The sequence below is a fragment of the Hoplias malabaricus genome, chromosome 7 (genome assembly GCF_029633855.1).
Source record: "Hoplias malabaricus isolate fHopMal1 chromosome 7, fHopMal1.hap1, whole genome shotgun sequence".
Taxonomy (NCBI): Eukaryota; Metazoa; Chordata; class Actinopteri; order Characiformes; family Erythrinidae; genus Hoplias; species Hoplias malabaricus.
Genome location: NC_089806.1, coordinates 14,775,220 through 14,786,876, shown reverse-complemented (window position 1 = coordinate 14,786,876; position 11,657 = coordinate 14,775,220). Strand labels below are relative to the sequence as shown.

Sequence of the window (11,657 nt, the reverse complement as noted above, 5' to 3'; positions counted from 1 at the left end):
TAGAAAAACATTGGGCTGATGGTACATTTAATTAAATACATTATTGTTCCAAAACAGTTTACAGACATCCAAGGGGGCTGTTCCCCAAAGCAGGATTTACGCTAGATAACTTACACATACACTTGAAGGCACTTGAAGCTCGTGGTCTTTTTTTTAACATATTTAAGCATCTATAAACAGTTTTTTGTGGCATATATATGCCAGCTCCAGGCCTTCAGGAACAGAAAAAGTAAAATTTCACAGAGGGCATGATTAGGATCAGGATCAGCCTGGTTCTGTTTAGTATTTAAGTGGCAAGGATTAGGTCACATTTAGCAAGGATTAGGTCACGGTGACCTAAACATATATTCAACAAGTACCAACCCTAAACTATTCTATAGTTTTAGGAGCATGAGGTATAAACCTGAGGATAGCTTTACTTTGTGAAGTATGCTTTTGTTTTAATAAGTGCATATATGTTTGATATGCAATATACTAGACCAGACAAGCACACAGACAAGTAGCTAAAGAAAACAGGATTACAATATTTTAATTTAAATATTACATGTAATAATTATCATATAATAATGTATACTTTTAATAATTTATTTAAAAACAAGCTAATGCTTGGCATATGTCCAAGATTTTTGAGTTAGCTTGATAATTTTAACTCTGGTTGGTCTCAACTCCTTTCGTGTTGTACAAATGTGAATTAATTTTATATGGCTAAACTGAGAAATCCTGCTTTTTTGGAACAAAACCTAGAATTGCTCACTATTATAACCCTGTGTGGACCAGGACTAGGCCCAATCATTCACTGAATTGTTTTTTGTTTCATTTAATCTTATTTTATCTGTGGGTGATTTTGTTTGTTTGTTTGTTTTATATTTAACCATATATGTTTATATTTAAGCTGAATTTAGTGAAGGGTTTTTATGATATAAAACAGAAGCTTACTGGTTTATTTACAATAGTGTAATATATTTTTATAAGTGTAATTACTACGACCGTTATGCGGGGCTTTTATTTTGAAAAGCAGCCTTTAAACACAGTTTTGGTAACTCGCTCATGTTTGCTGGTTGTGACGGGCAGCACGCTGAAGAGGAAAAACTTGAGAAGCCGCCTCTTACTTCGTTTAAATAATATTGAAGTCCTGTGAAAATGGACGAAGATCTCACAGTGAGTGTCAGCTGTGAAGACGCTTGCTTTAAGATAATGTTTGACGGTTTACGAACTGAAAATAATTACCCCCAGTCTGTCAAAACCGCTGTATACGATTTCAATCCTTTACACTGTTGTGTTTGTGAGCTGTAAATAGAAGTCTGTCGGTGTTGTGACATTATCTAAACCTACTTGTCTAAACCCACGATTTTTTTATATGTTCTTTTGTATTTCATGATAAATATGTGTTGTGGGTGCTTTGTGTAGCTAGTCTGACTGTACCAAAATTGTACATGATGAAACAAAATGTTTAAAACTATATAGCTGATACCTAGTTATCTTATCTTTACCCTCATACGGACATTTAGGCTATACATATCTTCTCCTTATACTTTTGTTGGGAGAATTTCCTGGTATGCTTCGTTTAGCCTATTGAAATATTGTACCAACTGTTTTATTTAGGTGGCTATACTGATAAAAATATACTACTATATCTAGCACTTTTGGATAAGTCATTCAGACGAGAAGCACATCACAAAAACTGATGGTGAACTGAAGCGAGGGATGCATTTGCCCTGCTGCCTAGTTCAGACATCAACAGTACTTATCCAGAGAAAAGTTCACTGCCTATTATTGTTGTTTAAATTATGGCAAATGGGAACAGGGAATGGAGATTGTTGGTCTGACCAAAGGATTGTGTGTTGTATTTTTCAGGAAGGTTATGGTGAGCCGTGTGCACAATGTGGAGCGGTGTGCTGGGCTTTAACAGATGGACAACAGTTTTTCTGCAAAAACTGCCACAATGTTATTGAGGTACAGTATTTTTTCATGCTGGGATAGACCAGTACTGGAACTGAGGGGCAATGGCCTTACCAATTACTAATATCTGAAATGGGATGGCACGGTGGGCAACAGCACACAGGTTCAGACCTCTCTCGGGTGCTGGCTTCAGTCCCTGCCTGTCTGTGAGGTGTAAAGTAAAAGAGTCTTATGTGCTAAAATATTCCATTAAAAGCTATTCTTGTACTATGACACACAAATAAAAATCCCTACTGTAATTGAGACCCCAAGTTTTGAGCAACTGAGATCCCTTTAACAAGTAAGAATGGGAAAAAATTAACTTTCAAAATTACAGTAGTTGGTCTCCTCAGTTCCTGGAAATGTAGGTGATGATATACAGTGTTAAACATGCCCCTCTCCCAAACTTTGCTTTTTTTTTTTTTTTTTGGTGCTGGCATCTTACTTTTTTCAATTTTGACAATTTTAGTTGTTATACTTGGACTATTTTTGATTAACTATAGAGTACAAGTGGTTTGCAAATCATAGCATGGTTTTGTTTTGTTTACATTTTCCCCAGCATCCCAACTTTTGTGGAAATGGGGTTTGTAGATTGACCGTGCAAAAGTGTATTGTGATGGACTGGCACCCAATCCATGATGTGTTGCACCCTGTGATTCCAGTTGGGCTTCTCACCCATCATAACCCTGAACTGGATAAAGCAGTTAAAGTGAATGAATGTATGATGATCAAGACTATCCAATCACTGATAACCAATATTTTAGATGCATAATAATTAAAATCTTCATTAATTGCTATTTATTTACCATGGGTAACTGATATTTCTCAAATAATATAATATACAAATTGCAGTTCTATTCATTTTGAGTTTTATTTTATTTAAGACATGCAATTTTGTTCCTATTTGACTACAAATCCAGTAAATGCATATTTGTCAACAATGTGTAGGTAGTACCAGGCATTTAAGTAATATATATATAGTGGTGGTATATTCTTTCTAAAAAAGGTTCTCAAATAAATGTTGCCCTGTTTGGAGCTGTGTATTAAATGTATAATAAAATATAATTATAAATAAATAATTAAATTATAATAACTGATGATTTACTGCTTTTCAAAAGACTTTTGTGAATTTAAAGTGGCAAAATGCTTGCACTGTTTAACTGAGTGTATAATAATACGATAGAGTTAATGATGGTTACATTTTGACAACTGAACTCTGGATGATCAAGAATTTGTCCCTTATTTTGATATCTTGTTTTATTGTTAACAGAGAACTCAAGAGGTTGTGGATGAAAGAACTTTCATCCAGAACAACAGAATAACCTATGTAACATCACGCTCTCGCACGAAGACTGGCCGAGGTAAGTTCTATATTCTCTAAAGTTCTGCACCTCTACAGTAATGTAACTATGCTTAGTGTGGATGACTGTGATTGGTCATTAGTGGGACAGACATTGATTAATTTGAACCGAAGAAGGACATGAGCATAAATTCATCTTCTCCACACACAGACTTCAGACAGCAGCAAATTCATAGCAGGATATTTCCTCAGACATAGTGTGGACGTGGATGGATAAAAAGTTTAAACAAAAAAATGGACATTTAAAAAAAAAAAAAAAAGACTATGGACGTTGCCAGCTTTGTATTTATGTCCTGGCACCTCATGTAACCTATGCTCTGTCCCAAACAAGATTTATAAAACTGGTACTACTACACGACTACATTGTATAGTAGATAGTGTAGAGGAAGATGTATGTGATTCAGCCGTAGTGGTGTGGCAGTGTAACTTGCGTATAATCAAAGGGAATCAAGTAAATTCAAAGGCACCTTTACTAATGTTCTTGTAGCTAAAGCTATTCAAGTACTTTGAATATTATAATATTAACTGTAAAGTCTTCACAGAAGAGTGATGTGCAGTGCAGAAATGACACCAAAGGGAAGGTCCTACTAATACCATTTATTTAAGAATGTGAAAAAAAAAATGCCAGACAATTTATAGATATGTGATTTCTAGTGCTGGGTTGTAAATGGGTAAATGACAGACGCACTGTGTCTATCTTGTTTGGAAACACAGAAGGTGGAAGATCATGGCTGGTAGTGGAAGGCTTTCAGTTCATCCTCAAACATCAGGCAGAAGCTTTGGTTCGTCTGGGCGTTTGCCCTGAATTTAAGGTCAGTAAAGAAATGTAAATTTGTGTAGCTAGTTAAAAGAAGTCTTTGCTGTTTAATTTAAATAATTTATACCTCCCAGACAAATGTGTTATGGGATTTCTGGAAGCGATACCTACAGAAAACCAGGCAAGCCTACACAAGGGCACCGCTGAGGAGTAACTTAAATCCAGTGGTGAGTATGATGCAGCTGTTCTAATATCTGGGCTTAGGGTTTATAAATGACATGTCAGTTTGCTGTTAATGAGCCTTTTTTTTTAATTCTGAAGAACTGTGTTTGTTCTTTAATGTATTAATTATCTAATATTGCAACATTTCTTTAAGTGCCAAGAGTGTTTTTTAATGAATTATTATTCATTATGTAAGAAACCCACTAATTTACACTTTAACATGAAGTCTTTATAAGTTCAAATAAATTATCGCTGCTATTTATCTGAAATATATCCTTCAGGAAACAACCTCTGAGAGTGAGGCTGGAAATGTGAGTGATGCGTCAGATCAGAGAAAGCATTCGTCTGCTGGTATCACCGTTCCAATTTTTCCCATCAGTCCACTTGAGATTTTACCAGACTTCATTGTGTTTACATATGTGTGTGTTATTTCTTATACAGGATACTCCAGTGATGAGAAATATTCAGTGTGTTCAGGCTCCCTGGATGCTGAATTCTACATATGTGCTAAGGAAAGAAAGAGTCATTGTCTCATGAACATGCCCCGGACTCTGGCCCTGTGTCATCTAGCCCTGCTCTGGCTCCGGGAGGCCATCACACTAGCAGACTTGCTCAGGTTATTATAGAAACAATCTGTCATATGTCATGTAAGCTCATATGTCAAGTCGTGTTAGCTTCTTCAGTTTTGCAAGAGAGTTGTGACTAACCATTAGTCTAGCTAACAAGTGGTGGTAGTCATTCATTCATTCATTCATTGTCTAAATACCGCTTAACCAATTCACGGTCGCGGTGGGTCCGGAGCTTACACGGAATCACTGGGCACAAGGCAGAAACACACACCCTGGAGGGGGCGCCAGTCCTTCACAGGGCAACACACACTCACACATTCACACACACCTACGGACAATTTTGAGTCGCCAATCCACCTACCAATGTGTTTTAGACTGTGGGAGGAAAACAGAACTCCCGGAGGAAACCTACACAGACACAGAGAGAACACACCAAACTCCTCACAGACAGTCACCCGGAGTGGGACTCGAACCCACAACGTCCAGGTCCCTGGAGCTGTGTGACTGCGACACTACCTGCTGCGCCACCGTGCCTGTATTTATCACAAAAGAAAAAAAACTGGGAGCACACATGCAATTATGTTGTCTGAAAAATATCTGTAAAAATAAACAGCATTAGTCCTAGTGTTTATCCATTTCCAAAATATTTGAGATGCTATGCAAAATGCAATGATGTGCAAATCTTTTAAATGTTTTAAATTTTAAATTGAAAGTAGTTCAAAGATGTTGAACAAAACATTTCCTCTTTTTTCATTTCATTCAATAAACACATTCCAAAAATGGAGACTGAGGGCACTCAAAAGTGGTCTCAGCGACACTATGTAAATATTTTATATATTCGTGTCTTGTTTGTATATGGTTTCTTCTTGGCACAATGACGTTTTAACTTGCATCTGTGAATGCAGTGAAGAGACAGTAGTTTTTGTTATGTGTATCTAAGCCCATGCAATGATTTCCACTACTTAATCATGTCTGTTTTCAATGCAGTACCAACTGTGAGCCCAAAGGTCACAGCCAGTCAATATTGTTTGTTGGCCTTGTTTTTTTTTGTCCTGATTCTAAGAATATTTTACTGATATTTTGCAAATTCAACAGGTTTCAACAAATACGTATTGTTCATTTAATTAGTTTAGAAAGAGATGGGTCTTCACTCGGGTTTTGAAGACTGCGAGAGAGTCTCCTATTGAGACATTGAATGTCCATCACCAGGGACAGAGAAGAGTCTTGACACTAGTCTTGAAGGATGGTGGGTCTGGTCTGTCTGTACTTGAAGGGTTTGAGGTACATACTGGATCTTGACTGTTACCATAAAATAGGAAGGGCTGGCCCACTCTTGATTTGCAGTCAAGCAGCAAAGGTTTAAATCTGATGAGGGCAGCTACAGGAAGCCACTGAAGGGCGTGACATGGATGAACCTGGGGAGATTGAAGACTGCCTTTTGTATCAGCTGCAGTAGCCTGACGGTTCAGTGAGAATGACTGGCTAGGTGCAAGTTGCAATAGACAAGTCTTGAAATGATAAGTGACTGGGTGGCCTCCTGAGTGAGAGAGTAGAATCTGCCTGTTGTGCACAAAAAATCTACTTGACAGTGTCAGGTTTGCAATATGGGCTGAGAGTCAGAATTGATTATAGACTGTATATCACTACGATATATGTATATTTAATCATTTTTGAGAGAAATGAAATAGGGATACAGTTTGGTAGCTGCTGAGCTGTCCAGTGTGGGCTTCTTCAGGATAGGAACCACCCTGGTGTTCCTGAAAGAAAAAACAAGTAATTTTTGTGCTGTGAGGGCATGCAAAATATTTGTGAAGCTTTCCCCTTTTTATTCATGTTTTACTCTGTTTTATTCCCCAATTAATGAAATACCTGAACTTGTTTGGCATTTCTGTTGCAGGTTGGTATCCAAGGGGCATGTCCCATACATTAATGTCCATGAGGATTTCCCTGAACAGATGAAGTTCTTTGGCAAGGACGCTTATATCTTTAGAGCTGAGGTGGGTGTGGGAAAGGGTGCAAGCGCTCTAAATGTTGATTAAGATTGGGCATGTGGTTGGTTTGTACTGTGGTGACTGCAACATTCAGTACTCTGTTTTACATTTTTACTAAACTACAATATAAATACATTGTAACTAATTTTACATTTTGTAATGTTACTCCACAGACCATCCCTTCTTACAAAAAGGTGCAAGAGGATGCTCTTCAGCTAGCTAAACTTCTGAAGCTCCCTGCTTTCCCTCCAGTGACCGAAGACTGCCTCCTGCACCCAGGCCTGCTCAGCCTCCGCTACCTGATTGAGCTAAACCTTCCTGGTGAGTTTTTCGAGCTGGTTATAACCTCTTTCCCTTTTGCCATGTTTTCATCTCATGTACTATCGCCAACTCATTTGTCTTTTAGACCAACTACATTACTTTGTATGCCAAGTAATGGAGGATATAGGCATGGGAAATGAACACTTTCTGACCTTTGGCTTGTCTCGGCCAAAGTATGCTCTTCTGTGCTATGATGTTCAGGCAGCGGCACTCATCATTGTTACAATGAAGCTTTTCTTCAGGCTGGATGATAAGATGGAATGGTGAGTGTCTGTCATGAATCTAATGCACAGCCTTGTTGCTGTTGATTTATGTAACTTTTATACTGTTTAAGTCTTCTGAAAATAAAAAGTAATACATTTAGGAGGCTCTTAAGAGTGAATTTCACATGTATTCACATTTGAGCATTCCTAAACACGTATAGTGTGATTTCTAGGAAGATAAATAGTTTTGGTTAAAACTATTTAAAATAATAAAGCCTCTCTCACACCCATTTGCCTCAGTTAATTACAAATTCCACATTACACACACACAACGTGGCTGATGCAGACAAACATTTGAAAAGGCCTTCAAGAGGGTGCTTTAAATTTCTGCAGTTACCTTATAAAATAAGATGTAATATTCATCCACTACATTGTGGGTGCCCGTAACAATGCATTTCACGACGCTATAAACAAGTGAGAGAACCAGCTCCTGTAACCAAAACAATGCGTTCCAGTGTGAGATTTTATTATTTTTTTACATTTTATTTTCTTTTTTTACTAATTGAAAACTTAAGCCTTTGTCCTGCCTACAGCACACCACAGCTACATACAAACAGAGTAGAGAATAGACTGAGTGGGTATGCATAGACCATCATAATATTAACTATATTACATGATATTACATGTTATATATTAACATGTAAAAACATGAATTGTTTAAAAACAAATAAATTACAAAGGGGGCGGGGGGGGGGGGGTGTTTAGCAGAAGAGAGCAAGAAATAGTAAAATTTGAAAACCTAAAAAAATCTATATCAAAGGTATTTATAAACTGATCTGTATGTATGTGTTTACATAGGCTCATATAAAAGATGATAAACTTCCCCTTCAGCAGGTGTTCAAAGAAACATGGTAGGGGTGTAGTTCTAGTTTAGCTAAGGGCCTCTTATTGGTTAAATAGCTTTTAAAATATGGAAAATATAAAATATGATATATGATGTGCTTTTGCAGGTTTGAATTTGTGAATTTAGGGTGCAACACAATATACACGCATGTGTAATTTGATTTTGATTACATAGAAATTTTGAAATCTTGGTAAAATTATCCTTTGACATTAGTGACATAAATGAAGTGGCCAAACACACTTGAATGGGTTAGAATAATGCTGAAAAATGGAAATAAACTATCCCATTGAGTCAGGATTCTTGTTGGTCTTACTTGCTTTAGTATATTCTTGTTAGGCTTGCTTTGCGTTGTTCGTTTCTGTGTGAGGCCCTTTAATCCTTCTGCACCATTATTGTGAACAGCCATTATAAAAACACTACAGTTTATGGATTCTATAATGTATGAAAGTATAATGCATTCATTCATCCTTATGTTCTAATGTGTCTGAAGGACATTGCATGGGAAATTAATAGGAACAGAACAAGACAGTGATGATGATGACCAAGGCAAGAGTGACTACATACCCAAGCGAGGTAGTGTGATTATGCTGTCAGTTCTGCATCAGCACTCATTGTTACTACTTTCAAATCATACTCTGTTTTTGCATTTTCTGATGATCTTGTGGAACGGTACAATGTCGCTTCAGGAATCGGTGGACTCATTTTATGCATGTGCTTATATTTTATCAGACAGTGAGGTGTTTAATTTTAGAAGGTGGTATATGATTATGCAGGCTGCACTGGAGCAGGCCAGGAAGAGAGAACAGCTTTTTGATGCCAGGTGAGATGAGTTATGTCTGAGCAAATTTTCTCTATTCCATCTTGTATTCAATGAAATGGTATAACTTTACTTAATGTAAAAGTCCCTCATTTTGATGTACCGTGCTTTTTCAGACGACAGTGGAAGTCCAAGCAGCCAATCATTCCATCTTTGGTCATCAGGAGCGTGTTTCTAAAAAGAAGACGTAAGTACATCACTTTATGCTCATCCAGAACGTGTCTCTTTTGCCATTTCACTTTTATTAATTAGTGTCTGCAGAGGGACCCTGGCCAATTCGAGACTTCATGACAAGCATGGGAATCCCTAGATGCCTTGCAATTCGATTTGTTTTAATTAAGGGGCCTTAATGTGATTGTAATACGATTCTCATTTTAACTTGAAGTATTCTCCTTGTTTTTAAGGAGGCCGTGTTTTAATTTATATAGTAATTGCCAGTGTCTCCTGATGCATTCTTGTCTTTTGTATTTCTATAGCCTATATTATTACCTTAAGAAAATTATATTGTAGCAAACAATAATATTAAAAGATCTGATGAAAATTTCATATTGAATTCAATACTGATGAACATTTTTGGAGCATTGTGTGGTAGTTATTAACAATTTTGAAAGTTATTTGTATGATAGAACATGCAAAAACACTTTGATTATTAACATTGTCTCTATTTGAGATGCAAATTTAGTAGTGTTTAATAAATAGGGAATTGTGCGTATAAGAAACACATATATTCTCCACCACATAAACATTAAATGCAATATGATTGGGGGAAAACGTATGTTATTAAGATGTGTTTATAAAGCTTTGGTCTCAGACATTTATGTTGTTGCACTTACTGTATCATACTGTGTGTGTGCTCTATTTAATAACTTGAACATGCTACATAACTGATTACATGTATTTGGGGGTCTGTAAAACACAACACACTTCTTGATACCAGATGTTTTAGCCATCTCTCTCTGCAGCACCAGGCTCAGACCTTTTCCTCCTCTTCCTCATATCCAGGTATGGTTGAACAGCTGCAAAGCAATTTCTATTCTCTGACTGGTTCAGCTCCAGAGCAACAGCCTAGTACCCCTCCTAGCTTTGTCTTCCTCTGGGGGCCAGGTCAGGATGCAGATGGACCCAGCCTCCACCACAAGCACCTCAACTGCATGCTGTATAAACTGGAGGACATAGGGTTTCTTGTCAATGGAAAGTATTGGCACCCTGACTTGAAGATCTGCCACGAAAAGTAAGTAACAAACAATGTAAATACTATTAGTGATAGTAATCGCACCAGAAGGAAGCGTATCTAACAAGTTTCTGTCATATTTCTATTAGGATAGTAACCACAAGCAGAAAATCATTTCAAAATCATTTTTATCACGATTGTCATCACTGATTTAATGCTAAGTGACTTGTGTGGAATTTGCTGTATCCTCAGCAACATTTAAATACATAATAGTGAATAAAATCCTGTTAATTGTGCTTTGTAAGAAATGTATGCATGAAATATTCAGGATTTATTAATATTGTTGATGTTTGTGTGCAGAAACTGTAGAAGAAACCATTACACCGAACAGGAGCACACTTTTCCCAGGACGTACGTGTGGCTATTGGAGCTTTTTTCTTTTCTTCTTGGTGTCAAGAAGGCTATGGTGCACAATGAGGTCATCAAGGTGGAGCGTCTCTTATTGCGCAGAAGAACTGCATCTCAAGGAGGCCCCAGTAAAGAAAAAGTGACTTCATGACCAGTGTAATTGTAAAAACGGACCATTGCCACAAAAAGCAAACCCCCCCCCCCCTTTTTTTTTTCCTGTGAATTATGAGTAGTTACAATGCTCTGCCACTAGAGGGAGACCGACACTAGGTTTGCTGAAAAATATCTTGTCCTTTTGCTTTTGAAAACAGATTGTTTATTTTTATATGCTTTAAAAGGAGTTAAAATGTAAAATAAAGTCTTGTATCTGATAAGAAATTATGCTTTAGTGTGTTTTCTTTATTTTCACTTTGTAAAAAGGGGAATGCTGACGTGAAAATGGCCGGAATGTAATTTCCTTTGTTCTCCGAGATCTGTTTTTATGAGGCTGAGAGTGGGTGAGGGGATCTGAGACAAAGGGGCCAAAGATCTGAATGAAGACAGGAAACTATTACGCAAGAGGCTAAAGGCCAGCAGACCTATCAATACAACTGGTTTACGAAACTGTGAACACACCTAGTGCACATCATATCAGACACATTTACTAATTATCTATTTGTAATGTGTAACCAAGGCCGAGCCTGTAACTGTTTATTTGAAAATGTAGTCTCTTAAGAGTTTTACTAAAGGTAAAACTGCAACCTAAAAATCTTAACTGCGTTGTTAATATTTCTGGATTATTTTACATTTGATTAAATTACTGTTTCAATCTTGGTAAGCTGTGCATTGTATGGTCTGATTCGGTTTATTCAGAAAAGAAAAAAGCATGTATGCATTACAGTATTGAGAAATGTCTTCTTAGTAGAGGTGTAGGTATTTTTACTGAGAAATAACATGACTATACACATTGAACAATGAATTTCCAGAAGCAGTTGATCTGGTACATCTTTAAAACAC

The 11,657-nt window shown here is 37.0% G+C and overlaps 1 protein-coding gene across 1 annotated transcript; it reads left to right on the top strand.

Annotated features, from left to right (window-relative positions):
• Positions 1-1,030: 1,030 nt before the first annotated feature.
• Positions 1,031-10,978, top strand: taf1b (TATA box binding protein (Tbp)-associated factor, RNA polymerase I, B). The gene is made up of 15 exons (XM_066677376.1): positions 1,031-1,158; positions 1,855-1,953; positions 3,209-3,299; positions 4,013-4,110; positions 4,190-4,282; positions 4,559-4,628; positions 4,719-4,893; positions 6,744-6,843; positions 7,011-7,158; positions 7,244-7,421; positions 8,756-8,838; positions 8,995-9,085; positions 9,199-9,269; positions 10,085-10,313; positions 10,614-10,978. The coding sequence occupies exons 1-15, from the start codon at positions 1,141-1,143 to the stop codon at positions 10,810-10,812; spliced, it is 1,743 nt and encodes a 580-aa protein (XP_066533473.1). The 5' UTR covers positions 1,031-1,140; the 3' UTR covers positions 10,813-10,978.
• Positions 10,979-11,657: the final 679 nt, after the last annotated feature.

Bases quoted from the DNA above. Each gene is read 5' to 3' on its own strand.
- taf1b (XM_066677376.1), top strand. The intron at 4,283-4,558 runs GTGAGTATGATG...TATATCCTTCAG, and splicing joins GGAGTAACTTAAATCCAGTG to GAAACAACCTCTGAGAGTGA. The intron at 9,086-9,198 runs GTGAGATGAGTT...GTGCTTTTTCAG, and splicing joins GAACAGCTTTTTGATGCCAG to ACGACAGTGGAAGTCCAAGC.